The sequence below is a fragment of the Bos indicus x Bos taurus genome, chromosome 3 (assembly GCF_003369695.1).
Source record: "Bos indicus x Bos taurus breed Angus x Brahman F1 hybrid chromosome 3, Bos_hybrid_MaternalHap_v2.0, whole genome shotgun sequence".
NCBI classification, from domain to species: Eukaryota; Metazoa; Chordata; class Mammalia; order Artiodactyla; family Bovidae; genus Bos; species Bos indicus x Bos taurus.
In genome coordinates this window covers 20306388-20325990 of record NC_040078.1, presented here as the reverse complement: position 1 = coordinate 20325990, position 19603 = coordinate 20306388, and the positions used below count along the sequence as shown (strand labels likewise).

The window sequence follows — 19603 nt, the reverse complement described above, 5'->3', positions numbered from 1 at the left end:
TCAGTCATAGCTGACTCTTTGCAATGCCATGGACTGCAGCACACCAGGCCTCCCTGTCCATCACCAGCTCCCAGAGTTTACTCAAACTCATGTCCATTGAGTCAGTGATGCCATCCAACCATCTCATCCTCTGTCGTCCCCTTCTCCTCCCACCTTCGATCTTTCCCAGCACCAGGATCTTTTCAAATGAGTCAGTTCTTCGCATCAGGTAGCCAAAAGTACTGGAGTTTCACCTTCAACATCAGTCCTTCCAGTGAATATTCAGGACTGATTTCCTTTAGGATGGACTGGTTGGAGCTCCTTGCAGTCCAAGGGACTCTGAAGAGTCTTCTCCAACACTACAGTTCGAAAGCATCAATTCTTCAGCACTCAGCTTTCTTTATAGTCGAACTCTCATATCCATACATGACCACTGGAAAAACCATAGCCTTGACTAGATGGACCTTTGTTGACAGAGTAATGTCTCTGCTTTTTAATATGCTGTCTAGGTTGGTCATAACTTTTCTTCCAAGGAGTAAACATCTTTTAATTTCACAGCTGCAGTCACCATCTGCAGTGATTTTGGAGCCCCAAAAATTAAAGTCTGTCACTGTTTTCCACTGTTTCCCCATCTGTTTGCCATGAAGTGATGGGCCCAGATGCCGTGATCTTAGTTTTCTGAACGTTGAGCTTTAAGCCAACTTTTTCACTCTCTTCTTTCACTTTCATCAAGAGGCTCTTTAGTCCTTTTTTGCTTTCTGCCATAAGGGTGGTGTCATCTGCATATATGAGGTTATTGATATTTCTCCCAGCAATCTTGATTCCAGCTTGTGCTTCTTCCAGCCCAGCGTTTCTCATGATGTACTCTGCATAGAAGTTAAATAAGCAGGGTGACAATATACAGCCTTGACGTACTCCTTTCCCTGTTTGGAACCAGTCTGTTGTTCCATGTCCAGTTCTAACTGTTGCTTCCTGACCTGCGTACAGATTTCTCAAGAGATAGGTCAGGTGGTCTGGTATTCCCATCTCTTTCAGAATTTTCCACAGTTTGTTGTGATCCACATAGTCAAAGGCTTTGGCATAGTCAATAAAGCAGAAATAGATGATTTTCTGGAACCCTCTTGCTTTTTCGATAATCCGGCAGATGTTGGCAATTTGATCTCTGGTTCCTCTGCCTTTTCTAAATCCAGCTTCAACATCTGGAAGTTCATGGTTCACATACTCTTGAACATTGGGGGTTAGGGACTTCAACATGCGAATTTGGGAAGACACATGAATTTCGGGAAGACACAGTTCACTACATTGCAACAATTGTGTAACATCTGAACAGCCACCCAAATCAGGAAATGAACATTGACACAGTACTATCCTCGAATCCACAGACCCTAGCTGAATTTTGCTAGTTATCTCAGAAATAGTCTTTAAAGATCCAGGGCCATTTGTTAGAATTAATTGTCATGTCTCTGTAGTTCTTTTTAGTTTTCTTCAGTCTGAAACAGTTCTTTGATCTTATCTTTCATGTCCCTTTAATTTTTTAAGACTATAGATCAGTAACTTGTAAAATAACCACAAATTTGTATTTGTCTGATTATTTTAAAAATTAGATTCAGGTTATTCAGTTTTGGGTAGAAATACCACAGAAGTGATGCTGTGTTCTTAAAGCATTATGCCTGTTTGGAGGAACATAATGTTAATCTGTCAGTTTTGTGGGCAGGAAGTTTGAGACTTTACAAATAATACTATTCTGCATTAAACTGTCTCTCACCAGGTTTAGCATCCATTCATGATTGTTGCTTGAGTCAGTTTTTGGTGTGATGTTTGCCAGATGTTGGTTTTTAATTCCTTCATTCCTTACACATACATAGATTGGCATTTGATTATAAGGCAGGGCTTTCCCCCTTCCAGTGTATTTCTTTCATTACTTTCATCAGTATGTATTCATGGATTGCTACTTTATTCAGTTGGTTATAGTCTTTTCCTAGTATTTATTTTGACATGGTTTATCCATGCAATAGATTTGGCCAGTGGGAACCTCTTGAAGGTAGTGCCTGTATTCTTTGGACATCACTGTTTGTGCACTTGACTAGTATAAGATGTTCTGAGCTCTTGTATCGATACTTTCTTTCCTGGCCTGGAATCAGCCATTTCTCCTGGTTCCTCTAAGAAACAAAGATCTCGGTATTAGGTGCCTGGGATGTTATTACTTCTAGGCCTTTTCAATGGAGAGATTTAAGAAATAATTGTATGTAGACAAATACATTTATTCACTGTATGTTTTCTGTATATAACTATGAATTCATGCCAAGACTTCCAATTACAATCCAGCACCACAGGGTTTATTTCTAACCTTTTTCCTTCCCACATTTGTAACTTCCTAAATCTGTATATATTTCAAAAAGTAGCATTAATGAAATGTGTATTTTGAATTTGGATATGTAATGTGAAAGAGAGGAGTCAAAGATGACTTGATTTTTGGCTGAGAAAAGCCACCGCAGAAGAAATGCCATTTATAGAGATGGAGAAGACTGTAGGAGAGAAGAGAATTAAGAAGAAATCACAACATCACATGTTGAGTCTGAACTGTGTATTAAACATCCAAGAGAGACATTGGGTAGGCATTTGGGTATCTGAGTCTGAAGTTCAAAGAACAAGTCCAGGCTGAGATACAAATTAGTTCAAGACAATCAGTTAAACTTTTTGGACAGAAATTATTATATTTCCTTAATCAGTTATGAAAGGATCAAAAATGTATCATATTAATAGAAAATTAGAATACAAGCAGGGAAAAGGGAAAAAACTAGAGATCTGTACTCTTAAAACTTAATTCCATATTCTTTCTGATCTCTTTCATTGATTTTTTTTCTAACACGAGATCATTCTGTAATTACTGTTTTTTTCCCCCAGTTGATGATTTCTTTATTTCCATTTCTGTAAATTTTCATTTTCCCTAGTCCCAGACCACATTCAGATTTCTTCAGTTGATCCAGAAATGTGATTTACAGCTGATGTCCAAACCTGTATCCATTTCAGGAACACAGATTAGTTATATTAGATTACTCTATACCTTGAGTCTCTTAATCTCTCCAGTAATAGTTGAGGGTGGGAATTCCCTGGTTAGAACTTTGTATTTTCATTGCAAAGGTCCTCAGTTCAGTCCCTGGTCGGGTGAAACTTAAGCTCCCACAAGCCATGGGGCATGCTCAAAAAGAAAAAAAGAAAACAAAACTTTGGGATGATTTGTTCTGGGGAAAAGTAGAGATGAGGTGGAGAGGGGTCAGAATCTGACATGAATTAAATTTAAAATTTGGGGCTTTTTTCTATGGGTGAATAGAAATCACTGACGATTATGTAGGATAGGGTATCATAGAAAAGGAAAGTTCTTTGTGAGGTGTTTCTGGGGACTGTGAGTAATTCATTAAGGGTAGAACTTTGAAGGGGAAGAGATGAGACTGGAAGAGAAGGTAAAAATCCAGAAAATGAGTGAAAACTAAGGTGTTTGACCTAGAGAACATATTAAAAAGCAGAGACATTACTTTGCCAACAAAGGTTCGTCTAGTCAGAGCTATGGTTTTTCCAATAGTCATGTAATGATATGAGAGTTGGAATATAAAGAAAGCTGAGCACCAGAGGATTGATGCTTTTGAACTGTGGTGTTGGAGAAGACTCTTGAGAGTCCCTTGGACTGCAGGGAGATCCAACCTAAAGGTTCCGTTAGTCCATCCTAAAGGAAATCAGTCCTGAATATTCACTGGAAGGACTGATGCTGAAGCTGAAACCCCAATACTTTGGCCACCTGATGTGAAGAACTGACTCATTTGAAAAGACCCTGATACTGGGAAAGATTGAAGGCAGGAGGAGAAGGGGACAACAGAGGATGAGATGGTTGGATGGTATCACCGCCTTGATGGACATGAGTTTGAGTAAGCTCCAGGGTTGTTGATAGACAGGGAAGCCTGGCGTGCTGCAGTCCATGGGGTTGCAAAGAGTTGGACACAACTGAGCAACTGAACTGAACTGAAGGTGTTTGGACATTCTCTAATAAGCAGTTGGAAATCATTGACAGATTTCATATGAGAAATAATTGGATAATGTTTACATACTAGAAGATGAATTTGGCCAACAAGGTATAGAATAAATTTGAGAAGATCAGGTCCAAGGCAAGATAAACAGAAAAGAGGTTATTGCAGTAGTTGTCCAGGTCAAAAGTGATAACCCAGCAAAGAGCAGTGGTAGGAAGAAAAGGAAAAGAAAGAAATTTAGCATATATTGGAGATAAAATTGGTTGGACTTGCAGATTTATCAAAATGGAGTAAGGATTAGGTAGGGAGAAAGAAGAGCCAAAAAAGACTGCTGAAATTCTAGCTAAATATAAGAACAGTAACAGATGGACGAGGAGGAAGATTATTAATAAAATATTGAGAAATCAAGTTCAGGGTACCTCTGAGATGATTGAAGTAGATGTCTGCGTTGACTGGTAAGGGAAATCCAGACATGAAATCTATGGGTGTTGGAGTCATTGATACACAGATGGTAGTAGTTAAATGTGGATAGTTCTGCTGATAGCATTCCATTTTCTGTTGACTGAGTGCTATTCTAAATGGTTTACATACAATGTTTTATTATTTAATTCTTTTAACAACCCATGAAGTTGTCATTTCTCAAAGGAAAAAAGGTAGCATACAGAAGAGTTAGGTTATGTATAAGCCCCTAAAGCTAGTAAGTGACAAAGCCAGGAATGGAACAGACTGATTTCGAACCTGAAATCTTAAAACACTGCACCTTGGGAAGCACCAGCATTTAAAGGAGGAGGATCACAGGCAGAGCTGCCTGTAACTATACATGCCCCCTGTGTATATATATGGAGGAGCAGCTAGAGATGTCAGAGGAGAAGTAAGAGCGATTAAGACAGAGCCCAAAAGAGGGTTTATTAGATTATTCTGTGTACCAAAAGCCTGGTGGAAATGATACTTCTCTGTAGAAATAGCATTTAGAAAAAACTCGCCTTGACCCTCCGCCTCGGCCCTGAAGGGGCTGAATGGGCGAGTTGGGTGCGATGGCTTGAGCCTGGGTGGCTGCGGCATTAGCTGGAGGCAGTGGTGCGTCCTCCTCGCCCCAGCGGTGATTGGAGCGAGCGGCCCCGGCCCCGGCCCCGGCCCCGGGCGAAGCTGCTAGTGAGCTGACTGCCTAAGCCTGGCGTCCGTGTAGCTGGTGCGGAGGGTGTGGACCCTGTGGAACCCACTCACCCGCTCCCTGTAAATGAACATGATGAGTGGCCGGGGCGCCCGGCTGTGGCCACAGGCGGCAGGAAGGAGAACCACCGTGGTATGTGTGCAACAGAGAAATTAAGCTCCAGGCTGTGTCTGTTCAGAGTTACCTTGATCAGGGAACACAGATCTTCTTAAACAACAGCAGTGAGAAATTGGGCTAGCTGTTTATCCAATTATATCACTCATTCACTTGTTTTTAGCCTGTTTATGTCTAGAACATCTATCAGCTAGATCAGATCAGATCAGTCGCTCAGTCGTGTCCGACTCTTTGCGACCCCATGAATCGCAGCACACTAGGCCTCCCTGTCCATCCCCAACTCCCGGAGTTCACTCAGACTCAGGTCCATCGAGTCGGTGATGCCATCCAGCCATCTCATCCTCTGTCGTCCCCTTCTCCTCCTGCCCCCAATCCCTCCCAGCATCAGTCTTTTCCAATGAGTCAACTCTTCGCATGAGGTGGCCAAAGTACTGGAGTTTCAGCTTCAGCATCATTCCTTCCAAAGAAATCCCAGGACTGGTCTCCTTCAGAATGGACTGGTTGGATCTCCTTGCAGTCCAAGGAACTCTCAAGAGTCTTCTCCAACACCACCTAGAAAGAGGCTCAATGTTTGTGTTTTCACCAGATCAGTTTCAGAGACTGCTTAAAATTAACCCGGACTGGAAAACCCATAGACTTCTTGATTTAGGTGCTGGAGATGGAGAGGTCACAAAAATCATGAGCCCTCATTTTGAAGAAATTTATGCCACTGAGCTGTCTGAAACTATGACATGGCAGCTACAGAAGAAGAAATACAGAGTGCTTTGGTATATAAATGAATGGCAGAAGATAGGGTTTTAGTATGATGTCATCAGCTACTTGAATTTGCTGGACCATTGTAATCACTCTCTGACTTTGTTAAAAAGATATCAGAAGTGTCTTGGATCCAACCAAAGGCAGGGTCATCCTTTCTTTGGTCTTTATGTGGAGAACGTAGGTGGCAAATGGTATAAACCATTGGAAATTTTGGAAATCAAGGAACAGAATTGGGAAAAACAAGTAAATAGTCTGCCTGACGTTTCCAGAAAAGCTGGTTTTGTTATTGAAGCTTTCACCAGACTGCCATAGCTGTGTGAAGGCAACGTGTATAACGACTACTACGTTCTGGATGATGCTGTCTTTGTTCTCAAACCCATGTAAACATGTGAAGGTTGAGGTCTTCCGAGTCCATCCCAAGAATGTACACTCTGGAAGAGGGTCTGTGTGTTCAGTTATATGAAAGGAGGACCTTTGGGGACTGCCATTCTAAATATCATGTAGGATTTTTAAAAGCCAAAATACTAATTATTTCCTTGTAGTGTGTAAAAGGAATGTTTTTTAAAAAACAAAAAACCCAACTCTTTGAGGATTTTTAACTCTTACGCAATTATGTAGGTCACAGTCTGATTATGGAAGATATTTTTTATACTTAATTGCAGTAGGGACTCATTCCCAAAGCAATAGTCATGACTTCACAGGGAACTAGTAAATGTGGGTTGTTTGTAATAAAATGAAGACTGGGCAATAAATCTGTCTTTCCAGTTGAAAATACTGGTTATAAAGTATAGCCACTGATCCTCTTTCATTATTCAACAAAATTTTTTAATCATGCTAATCTTTTTTTGGAGGTGGGAAAAAAAAACTCGCCTTTGGGTTTAGTAAGTTGGAGTTTATTGGTAACCTTAGTAACTGCCGTGTGAGTAAGTACAAAAAAAAGGTAGCTCCTATAATTATGGAGTTACTAGAAATCAAAGTGGAGACAGTGACTATATAATACTCTTTCAGATCCCTAAATCTGAAAGATCTTAACCGTCTCAGCTAAGTTGATTTGGATTGGTTTAAATATGGGTACATTTTTTTTTGTCGGAGCCCTGTGGCATACGGACTTTTAGTTCCCCGACCAGGGATCAAACCTGTGCCCCCCTACATTGAAAATGTAGACTCCCAACCACTGGACCACCAGGAAAATCCCCATGGATACATTTTTGAGAGAACATAAGTTCCATCTAATGATTTCTGTTTCTCTGAAATAGCATATTAAGGTTATCTCCTAAGAGTGAGAAAGAATGTGGTATACGTAAGGGTGCATCATAAGAGTGGTAAAAGTTTGAAATAGGTCTAACAGCAAAGTAGAGAAGATGCTAATTAAAGACACGTGGAAGGAGGGCCCAGTGAGGAGGAGACTGAATTGTTTCAATACTCTTGGTGTGATTTTTCTTTGGCAGAACCCAGGGACAGAAATATAGGTGCAGTAAAGGCATTCAGTTGGATTGATCCAGATTTAGGATTTTGTTGAATACATGTGATAGGCTATAAACTGTAGGGAGAATGAAAAGTATATGAAGGTTTTAATATGAGTGATTTAGATAATCAAAAAGACTCTGGAATTGGTAGAGAAAGAATTGAGTACTAGAAGAGACTATACATGAGTTAGAGAAAATAAAGAGACCTTGATGAAATTGAAGGACAGATACAACAGAGTGGGTGGTTGTGGTCAGAAAGGGTGATTTGAAAGTGTAGAAAGAAGTGGTTCTTGGAGGTCACTGAATTTGAGGTTGAAACTAGAAAATGTGATGAATCATCCATATGGACATTAAGATTGTTCAGGATAATGATGAAACTTGGGTTTGCTTGGCTCAAGTTTCCAGATAGTAAATAGATTGGGCCTTGCCTTGGACCTTTAAAAAAGATTGACCGAGGTATGTTTGGGGGCTCAAATTACTTATTTCCCAGGACATTCACCTGGTGATGAAAGTGGCAGCAAGCCTCTCTTCAGTAGATGGGAAGGTGAAAAGAGTCTGTCTACAATAATAATGGAAAGGAGGTTAAGCAGTTTGTCTAAGGTCACATTCTGATTGGATCCTAAAGCCCACACTCCTTCCACTAACCCTGGTGTCTTTGCAACAAATTGAACTACTTCAGCTCAGTTTTTAATCTTCCCAGATGTTTGGGAGAACAGTTTTGTCTTATTTTAGCTTCTCCAAAGTTAATGTATTTTTTAGTGCCAAACATATACAAAGTAAAGTGGAAATCTGCTCAAAGGAACACTTTGAACAGAAACTTAACCTGAAACAGTCAAGGTTTTTAGGCATTAGGTTCAGTAAATTGATCCATTAGTTCGTTTGTCTGTCTGTATTTGGAGTAAGTTACACCAAGTATAACTTGACTAATTTGGTTTTCTTTATTGTCTTTTCTCATCTCCAGCTGCCTATCCCCACCGTTTGAATCTCTTTTACCTTGCCAATGATGTCATACAGAACTGTAAAAGGAAAAACGCGATCATATTCCGCGAATCATTTGCTGATGTACTTCCTGAAGCAGCTGCTCTAGTGAAGTAAGTAAATTCTCACTCTTCTTTGGGATCTAAGCTTAGAAAATTTAGAATTTCAATTTCCCATCCTGCCCATTAGTAAGAATTATAAAAGTTGCACAGGCTTGAAGATTCAAGGGTATTTTGTCTCTATTGTTCATTATAATCTTTTTGGTAATAAACATATTTTTCTTTTAAAGAGTTTTTCTTCCCTTTTTGAAAACTTGTCTGTTATCTATGCTCTGCCTGTTTTCTCCTTATTTGACCAGGAGAATGTATCTCCTGTTCATACTCTCTGATTGTACTTCTTTCTGTTTTCTTCTGTTTTGTGATTTTTATATATTTCCATTTTTCTTACAGTCTTCCTGAAATCTTGCCCTCTTCATGAAATCTGTGTAATTAGGAAAAATGAAAATATATACTCCTAACTCCATATTAATTTACTCCATTCTTAGCAAAATTGTATCCAGCATTTTCCAAAGTGCTGGAACACTCGTATTTGATCCTATTTGCCCTGTATTAATAGTGTTTTCCTTGTGTTTCATGCATATTTGTAAGTTGTTTGCTTGGTGCAAGAAGCACACACATATATACACAATTGAAGGATAAACAGTTATGTGGAAAAATAAAAGTAGCCAAATATTTCCTCAGATTATATACTTGTTGTGATTGTATGAATATATAAATATTCTGTTTTATTGACCCATTTCTTAGTATTAACCCAGTCACAATGGAATGATCCTTGTCCTTTCCATTGGATTGTAAACCTGAGATGGTCTACTTTGGTATCATAAAAGATTAAGATGTGATCTTACTTTCAGGTACTAAGTAATAAAGATTTATACACACGTCAGAAGAACATAAAGTAATAACAGTAATAGTACCTACCTTTATTGAACATTCATCATTGATCAGATACTTACACAAAGTGCTCTGTGTACTTCAGGTTGTTTAATCCTGAGAACAACATTTAAAGTGGCTACTACTATTGTTCCCGTTTTAAGGAGAAGAAAACTGACTTAGATTGCTTTGCTTGCCTAAGCTCTCACAGCTGTGGGGGGGCCGGGTACGGGGTAGTGGTATTTGGCAGAATTCCTATCCAAGCCTATCTAGACCCCAGAGCTTATGTTCTGTGCTGCCTCTTTACGTATTTAAATTCAGTATAATTTTGAGTAAGAAAAGCAGTGTCCTAAATGATCTCCACTTATGATTTCTGCTGTAAATATCATTATAGTCTGGAAAACTTAACCTAGTGTTTCTTAGACTTAGGTTTCATGACCTAGTTCATGGATTAATATAGGGTTGCCAGCTTTTATTTTACCATGTAAAGATTTTTTTATGAACAACTACTTTGTGTACAGTCCTTTAAAATAAAATTTTAAGCTCCAAAAATGTTTTCAACTGAATGGAGGTTATCTTCAGAAACCTGTAATAAAATCACTTAATGGTGAAATAGTAAAAGCATTTCAGGACAGCGATACCCTTTATCATCATTACTATTCACCATTAGGTTGAGATTCCCTTTATTTCTAAATAAGTAAGAAGAAGAATGCATTTAGAAGAGATAGAATTATCATTATTGGCAGATAATATGATTACCTATATCAGGGGTGGGCAACCTTTTCCTATAAAAGACCAGATAGTATTTTAGTTTTTGCAGTCCATAGGATCTCTATTGCCACTATTCAACTCTACTGTTCTATCATGAAACCTGCCATAGACAGTACATAAGCAAATGGTTATGGCTGTGTTCCAATAAAACTTTATTTACAAAACAGGCAGCAGACCAGATTTGGCCTGAGGTTTGTAGTTTGCAACCCCTTGGCCTACATAGAATCAATGAATAAGAGAGTTCAGTTAAATAGCCAGATTCAAGTTCAACATAGAAAAGCAGTAGATTTCCTGTGTATGTTAATAGTAACCAATTACCAGTGTAATTAGGGGATTTATGGAAGGCTTGCTTCTGCCATGAAGCATAAAGGCCACCTTCTTCCTGTAAGTTTGTTGGTGGGCCCAGTGCACCTTTGTGGGCCTCTGCCAGTGTTGAGTAGTCATGGACTAGCAACCAGTTGTTCGTTTGAACTGTTTTTGTATTGTAAAAACTAAACATTCCAAGGACAAGACACTTAACATCCTGATAGAGAAACGAGCAAAGAATGGGGACAGGCAGAAGACATATAAATTAAAGAATTTTCAACTCAACTATACAAAGAAATAGAAGTTTAAACGCAACTTTTCACACTAATCAAAAGAGTGGAGTTCTTTTTACTAATGGAAGCCAGGCGTCTCTGTACTGCTGGTGAGAGTATAAATTAGAACCTTTCTTGAAAGCCATTTGGCAGAATTTGTTGAAAGGCTTTAAATGATCTGTCCTCCAGAAATTCTCGAGTAATTGAGAGCCTATAAACTCTCCATCCTCTTTGACCCAGGAATGTGACTCATAGAAATCTATCTTGAAGAAAAAAATCAGAAATACAAAGATTGTCTTCAAAGGATGTACACTGCAGAATTTATTGAAGTTGGAAACAAATGGTTAAATTGTGATTATTTTCTTTTAAATGTAATTAGGGAAAAAAGATTCTTTTTGCAACACAAAGTAATGCCTCCTGTCCCCCAAGTAAAGGAAACCTTACCCAAAAATAACATAAAAAGTATGTAAAGCTTTTACAGAGAAGAATTTTTAAACTTTACTAAAGGATATTAAAGAAAATGTGTAAATCAAGTGATAGATATATAATTTTGAAGGGAAAGATCTGGTATTGTTATTCTTTCCCAAAATGTAGACTATAAATTCATTGTAATCATAGTCAGAATCTCAATAATATTTAATGTAGAAGGATAAAATGTCCAAGATGATTATTTATAAGAACATTGAAGTCAGAGCTCCCCTGTCATATATTTGTATATATTTTAAAACAGTAATAGAATGAGGAGTAGAAGACTGTTATGAGTGAAACAGAATATATCCTCACTTATAAAGAAATTGATTGTAATATGGTGTTAGTTGCACAGTCGTGTCCGACTCTTCGCACCCCTATGGACTGTGGCCTGCCAGGCTCCTCTGTCCATGGAATTCTTCAGACACTAATATTGGAGTTGGAAGCCATTCCCTTCTCCAGGGGATCTTCCAGATCCAGGGGTCAAACCCAAGTCTCCTGCATTGCAGGCAGATTCTTTACCATCTGAGGTAAAGTATATGATAAATGAGAGGATATTAGGATATGAGCTTTAGTATTCCGTAAACAGCCACATCCTAACCACCATTACCCCCTTTTAAATTTCTGTTCACAGTTACACCTTGCAAATTCATTTCTCTTAATTTAAGGCTATCATTTTAATCGCTTTAATTTAGGAGGGGCAAATGTTTAGAAATTCCAGGCAGGTAACCTAGGTGAGTGAAGTGGGTTGATTGTAAGGAAAAATCCATCTAAAAGGGACAGCAGCCATTCAGCTCTAGCCTATGGCCGTAAAGAAACATAACTTCAGTGTTAACATATGTTGTCAGACCTTCCAAAAATCTTTGTCATTTTTAAGCTAGGTCAAAATCTAGATTCCTATATGAAGTTTCCCAAATTTTAAATGTGTGAAACTAAGTCATATTCTAAAAAATTTATTGCTAGCCAAACAAAATATATCTGAGAAGTAAATTTTAGGGTTACAAATAAATTTTAGCACGTGGGTGAATTTGCAAATACAAAATCTGCAATTAATGAGAATCAGCTATATTTAGAAATCTTAACAAAAGATGTATAAGATCACATTGAAAAAATTATAAAACATAATTGAGAAACAGTATGGAAAACTGAAACAGATAATTCGTGAATAGGGAAGACTCAATATTTAATGATATTATTTCTTCCCAAACTGATTTATAAGTCCAATGCAGTCTTAATTAAGATCTTAATAGTTTCCCCCCATTTTACAAATTTATTTATTTGCTTTTGTACAATTTATTAATTCCTGGAACATATGTTGTGTATTTACTAAGTGCTTCGCACTGTTAATGATCTGAGATTTAGACAACGAATAACACACGGTGTAGCCTGGACACAGCATGAATAGGTGTGGACCAGTAACGTGATGACTGCTGCAGTGGAGTTACCTCAGCTTGCAGTGGGGGCAACTAAAATACAAATTGATTTTGAATTTTGTATGGAAGTGCAGAGAGCTCCCTCTTCTTCCCCCACGAAGAAAAAGCCGAGAAACTCTTGAAGAGTAACAAGGTGGGAAGACAGGCTCTACCAGGTTTCAAGACTGGTAAAAAAGCTATGATAAATAAAGCAGAATGATATTTGCCCAGAGATAAGCAAAGAAAGCTGTAGAACATAATACAAAGTCAAAAACAGACCAGTGTATGTGTATACTTGGTTGCTGTGTGAAAAAGAACTGTTTCATAATATTGCTGGGGCAGATTTGCTATATAGGAAAGATTAGATCCTGTGCACATCATACACAAAAATCAATTGCATATTAAATACAAATATGAAAGAGCTACAAATCTTTTGGAGACAACACAGGAGATTGATAAATTCAGCTACATTAAAATGAAGACCTACCATTTAATCAAAAGATACTATAAAGAAGGAAAAGACAAGCCACAGAGTGAGAAAAAATATTCTGCAGTCAACAAAAGATTTATATATAGAATATATAAAAAATTGCAAATAATAAGAGAAAGATAATATATTAAAGATTTTAGTTTTAACTGGCTTATATGAGAAATCAAGCCAGAAATTGTTTAAATATTTATTAATGACTTTTTAAAACAATAAATGTTAATAATCAAAACTTATAGTTTTAATAGTGTTTTGTGTTCTTGCAGATCTCTTTAATATCTGGCTTAATAGCAGACAGCTGTATTTTCTTACCTGCTTTTGCATTCAGTCTGTTTTGATAGCACATGTCATGTAGCCCTAGAATTGCTGAAATATATCATTACATATCATATATGTTAAGTCCTGATCGGGAGAGAGAAATCACATACCAGTAATTTAAACAGGGAAAATTTAATACAATGGATCGTTGAGGGGCTTTTCTGCCAGTCCAATGGTTAAGACTCCATGCTTCCAGTGCACGGGGTACAGGTTCAATCTGTGGTCAGGGAACTAAGATTCCACATGCCACAGGTGTAGCAAAATAAATTTTAAGAAGCTTAACTTTGGGGGGGAAAAAAGGACCGTTAAGTAGGTAAAAGGTAGCTAACTACTAGAAAGAATAAAATAACTCTTAAGGTGATATGGAATAGTATGTGCTGAAAGCAGCTACTACTTCTGAACCTGAGGGAAAAGTAAATAACTACCCCCACCCTAACCCACTCCAAGCTGAGACTCAGACCTCAGGAAAGAGTAGATGGCTGTAAGAACATGCTACCTGTCACTAGTGGTTTAGAAACAGGTCAGAGAGCGCTCACCACTGAACTACAAGAGCTGTGCTGAAATGCTGCCAGGGTACCTCTGTGCTGATCCACTTGAAAATATAACCCTGAAAGAGGAATCCCTACTGCTTCTTCCAGCCTCTCAGTGTCACTCCAGGGCTCTCTGTTGGCAGAGTCCAACTCTGAACCAATGGGAAATAGAGTTTTCAGTGTCTGGCCCCAGTACAAGGAAGGACGTGTTGGAGCTTAGAGTCAATAAAGCAATAACTAGCACACATACAAATCTTTAAGTCCACCAGTACAAACATTAGCAAAATTGTGGCACAGTGGAAGCTCTCTTATACTGTTGGTTTTGAGGGTTGATTGGTATAAAACAACCTCATTTTTTTTTTAAGTTTGTTATATATACCCTATGATCTTGTAGTTCCAACCCTAAGCTTTTAAAAACCCTGAGAAACTTACATATTTGCAGCAAGATCAGTGGAAGGGAATTTTTAATACCAACTTTGTCTATGGTAATAAAAATTTGGGGTAATTCCTTGGCAGTTCATTGGTTAGGACTCCATGCTTCCACTGCAAGGAAGCCAGGTTCAGTCCCTGGTTGGAGAATTAAGACTGCAAACCACACAGTCCAGCAGAAGAAGAATAAAGTGAAAACCTTAATTAAAAAAAAAATTGGAAACACTTTTTACAGTAAGGTGAATGAATTGTGGCATACTGGAATATCAAACAGCAAAGAAAAGTAATGGATTTCAGTTATATGCAATGATATAGATAAATCTCACAAAATACTGGTTGGAAGTACAAAGGAATATTTCTGTATACATAGTATGAATCCATTTATATAAAGTTCAAGTTTGGCAGAAAAATAAACTTGTTTATACTTCAGCCAGTCAGTGCAGTCACTCAGTCATGTCTGACTCTTTATGACCCCATGGACCTCAGCACGTCAGGCTTCCCTGTCCGTCACCAACTCCTGGAGCTTACTCAAACTCTTGTCCGTTGAGTCGGTGATGCCATCCAACCATCTCATTCTCTGTCATCCCCTTCTCCTCCTGCCTTCGATCTTTCCCAGCATCATGGTCTTTTCCAGTGAGCCAGTTCTTTGTATCAGGTGGCCAGAGTATTGGAGTTTCAACTTCAGCATCAGTCCTTCCAGTGAATATTCAGGACTGATTTCCTTTAGGATGGACTAAAGGAACCTTTAGGTTGGATCTCCTTGCATTCCAAGGGACTCTCAAGACTCTTTTCCAACACCATAGTTCAAAAGCATCAATTCTTCAGAGCTCCGCTTTCTTTATAGTCCACCTCTCACATCCATACATGACTTCTGAAAAAACTATAGCTTTGAGTAGATGGACTTTTGTTGGCAAAGTAATGTCTCTGCTTTTTAATATGCTGTCTAGGTTGGTCATAACTTTTCTTCCAAGGAGCAAACGTCTTTTAATTTCGCGGCTGCAGTCACCATCAGCAGTGATTTTGGAGCCCCCCAAAATAAAGTCTGTCACTGTTTTCCCTTGTTTTCCCATCTATTTGCCATGAAGTGATGGGACCGGATGCATGATCTTAGTTTTCTGAATGTTGAATTTTAAGCCAACTTTACACTCTCTTCTTTCACTTTCATCAAGAGGCTCTTTAGTCCTTCTTTGCTTTCTGCCATAAGGATGGTGTCATTTACATATCTGAGGTTATTGCTATTTCTCCCGGCAGGTCTTGAGATTCCAGCTTGTGCTTCATCCAGTCCAGCATTTCGCATGATGTACTCTGTATAAGTTAAATAAGCAGGGTGACAGTATACAGCCTTGTTTATACTTGCCTATTTTTAAAACAAAATTAAGGAAATAGGCATAAAAGTCTAGGTAAATGGTAAATTTACACAATCCCTTCCATCCCAGGTAAATGGAAGGGATTGTGATCTTGAAGGGACCCACTCAGGTCCTCTAGGTAGCCAGTAGTGTATTATTTCTTGACCTGGGTTGTGATTACATGGGTATTCACTTTTTGAGTATCTGTTAATATATATCATATGTAATTATATATTATATGCAGCTTTTCTGTAAGATTTATTTGGACTAAACAGTTTTCAAATTACAATTTTAAGTAAATGAATTTAAGAAGTTGGTTCCCTTTGAAAATTGAATTGGCAGCCTGGTAGAACAAATTGTGTAGTCAGTCATAGAGCACTACAGTATTCCCAGTTAGGTATCAGTTCTGTAAGATTTTATTTACTCTATGCCTTCACCTTTCTTATAGATCTAGTATCCTCAAGAAGTTTTCCTAACTGGTTTTTCAAATTTTACTTAATCTTTTTTTAAATTTAAACGTATTTATTTTTGATCGGAGGATAATTGTTCCATAATTTTGTGTTGGCCCTGCCATATATCAACATGAATCAGCCACAGGTACATGTATGTCCCTTCCCTGTTGAGCCTTGCTCCCATCCCCTACCCCACCCTTCCTGACTTCTCTTCCCCAGTCTGGATTAAGCAGGTCTTCTTTGCTATCATTATACCTACCGCTTCTTTTGTCATAGCCCCTAACACACTGCTTTATAATTGATATACTTGCTTTTTGTCACCAGTTTCTATCTCCCAGACTTCGAGCTTCTGCTCCCAGCACAATGCTTGTCACTTCATAGGTGGTTGGTTAGCTTGATGCATGGATGGAAATACCATGGAGTGCTATAAAGCTGTGTTTCTTAGGTATAGGCCTAGTTATTCATTGGTGGGTCCATGCATATAGTTTAAAGCGTCATTGGATTGTCTAAGCATATTGAATATCATCTGTATGATCACCTTATTAGCAGTTCTGTGAGTCATTTTCAGTGGCTCTATTGTGTGTTTGTATTTTGGTATAAGACAGTATTACTTTATCAGAGGCTAATGAGGAAAGGTTAAAGGTAACTTTAAATAATTGTATCAGTTGAAGGCACTAATAATTTTAGCATACACTAAAGAAATAAATTTGTAGTAGTTCAAATGGATAAAAATGGTGAAATACAGAATGATAATGGTATTATGGTCTTAAAAAAGTTTCAAACAATGTATACAGTATCATATTTGCATTGCAATTTGGTTTCAACAAAATATCAGTTATAACTTTAAATCAGTGTTTATATGAATGGTATTTACTATATTTTTGTTTAATTTGAAAATTTTGACTTGTAGTTGTTGAAGAACTATAAAATGTTTTCCAGAGAATCATATAGGGTAAAAAGATATAGAGACTTTGTGATCATCTTCATAAGCAATCCAAGAGAATTTACAGACTTATGAGGGTTCAGTGAGGTTGCTGAATACAGATCAACATATAGAATCAGTAGCATTTCAGTTGGAGAAGGCAATGGCAACCCACTCCGGTACTCTTGCCTGGAGAATCCCAGGGACAGGGGAGCCTGGTGGGCTGCCGTCTATGGGGTTGCACAGAGTTGGACACGACTGAAGTGACTTAACAGCAGCAGCAGCATTTCAGTATGTCAGATATAACCAGTTATAATAAAATGATATTATTAACAGTAACAAAAAAGCTCTAGATACCTAGAATAAAAGTGTGTTGAGACCTTTATGGAGAAAACTGTAAACTTTCAAAAAGATAAAAATCAACATATAAATACAGTACACTTTAATCAAGTTCCCAATAGGATATTTTAAGAAATTTGTTATACTGATTGTAAAATTCATATAGAGGAGTCATTGTCTTAGGAGTAGCCAAAACTGTTGATAAAAAGCAAGTAGGGGACTTCCCTGGTGGTACAGTGGATAAGAATCCACCTGCCAGTGCAGGGAACACAGGTCCAACCCCTGGTCCAGGAAGATTCCACATCCCTCAGAGCATCTAAATGCTTTGTGCCGTAACTCCTGAGCCAGTGCTCTAAGCCCATGAATCACAATTGCTGAGGCCTATGTGCCTAGAGCCTGTACTCCACAGCTAGAGAAGTGAGCACACTGAGAAGCCTGAGCACCTCAACAAAGAGTAGCCCCTGCTCACTGCAATTGGACAAAGCCTGCAAGCAGCAGTGAAGACCCAGTGCAACCAAAAATAAATAAATTTAACAAAACAACCAAGTAGGTCTTAACCTATGAAATATCAAGAGTTATTATTTGGTTTAGTTTCTAATACATGTTTTTAGTGATACTGTGTGTGGAGGGATGATGGGATGGCTGAAATAGCTCTGCCTATAATTTCATGACCTGTATTTTTGACAAAGTGATAAATAAAAAAGTGAGATTATTCTCAGTAAAAATCTGATATAGGGAAAAATAATTATTATTTGGTACAGTAATTAAAAGAGGATGATATTAATGCAAGGATAGACAAATAGATTTAAGGAACAAAACAGAGAGCCCACAGATGCACCCATACCTATATGGGACCAATGTAAATGGTAGAAGTCGCATTGCAGTTCATTGGGGGGAAGATGCAGTCTTCAATAAATGATTCTGGGACATGGGCTTTCTGTGTGGAAGAAATAAAATTAAATGTTTCCCAATACCGCACACAAAAGCTTGTTCCAAATGAATTACTCTGATGTATAAAACAAAACTTTAAAATGTTAGAAGAAAATGAATATTTTCCTGACTGTAAGGGTTAGTTTAGAAAGCTCTTAAGACCTAAAGAACAGATAATAAAGAAAAGTATAAATTTAATTACATCAAAATTAAACTGCATTATAGAAGACACCCTAAAATTAAAGACAAGTGACACACGAGGGAAAACATGTTATAGGCAAACAAAAAAGATACATTTTTATAAATGGGGGTTATTTTAGGCTCTACAGAGCAGTGCGTTTTTATTTATTTTTCTTTGGCTGCCCTGGGTGTTTGTCACGGCGTGTGTAGGCTTCTCGTTGCAGAGCGAGAGTGCTCAGTAGTTGTGGCTCGTGGGTTTCTCTTGTTGCCATGCATGGGCTTAGTTGCCCTGCAGCATGTGGGATCTTAGTTCCTTGACCAGGCATCGCACCCGAATTCCCTAGATTGGAAGGTGGATTTTAATTAAGTATTGACTACTTGCTCCTTGAGTTGACCCCATTATTTGGTCTTCCGTTTGGTGAGTTGGCAAATATTTATTAAGAAGCTTCAAGATACAGCACATTACTGTAATGATGTACCAGAAATAAGATATTGATAAAGAAAAGATATTCCCTCAGGGAATATCTTGTGAGGCACAAAATTATGCGGTTTGGTTCTGGTTGGTTGTTTGGTTTTGTGTTGTTCATGTTTGTTGTTGTTGGGTTTTGGCCACATGGCTTGTGAGATCCCAGTTCCCCAACCAGGGCTTGAACCCGGGCCCTTGGAGTCCTAACCACTGGACTGACGGGAAGTTTCCTAATTCTGTTTATTTTAACTCTGATAACTGGGCATCTCTTACACTGTTCATCAGCTTTGTGCTTTACTTTTTTGTTTTAAAAGTGGTCCAAGGCAAGGGTTGCTAGTATACAAAACATCTATTCAGCATCCTAGCAATTGTGCAAATCAATGAATTTTTTTGTTACTTACAAGTCAAACAGCAAAGTCTATATTTAATTATTTTATGATGTGTATATGTGGTAGTAGTTGTATGTTCTGTAGAAATTGAGGTTGTGATCAGTAATGGCTGAAATAGAGGTCTAGAATTACAAGGTAAGTAAAACAGCTATTCTGGATTTTTTTTTTTTTTTT

At 38.0% G+C, this 19603-nt stretch overlaps 1 protein-coding gene and 1 pseudogene across 5 annotated transcripts in view; both read left to right on the top strand.

Moving 5' to 3' along the window:
• Positions 1-19603, top strand: part of RPRD2 (regulation of nuclear pre-mRNA domain containing 2) — a 92383-nt gene that overhangs the window by 38883 nt on the left and 33897 nt on the right. For all 5 annotated transcript variants that reach the window (XM_027534483.1, XM_027534490.1, XM_027534474.1 and 2 more), the window contains exon 2: positions 8467-8596. In XM_027534483.1, the coding sequence (XP_027390284.1) occupies positions 8467-8596 (130 nt within the window). The remainder of the gene's footprint in view (positions 1-8466; positions 8597-19603) is intronic.
• Positions 5785-8459, top strand: LOC113887441 (annotated as a pseudogene).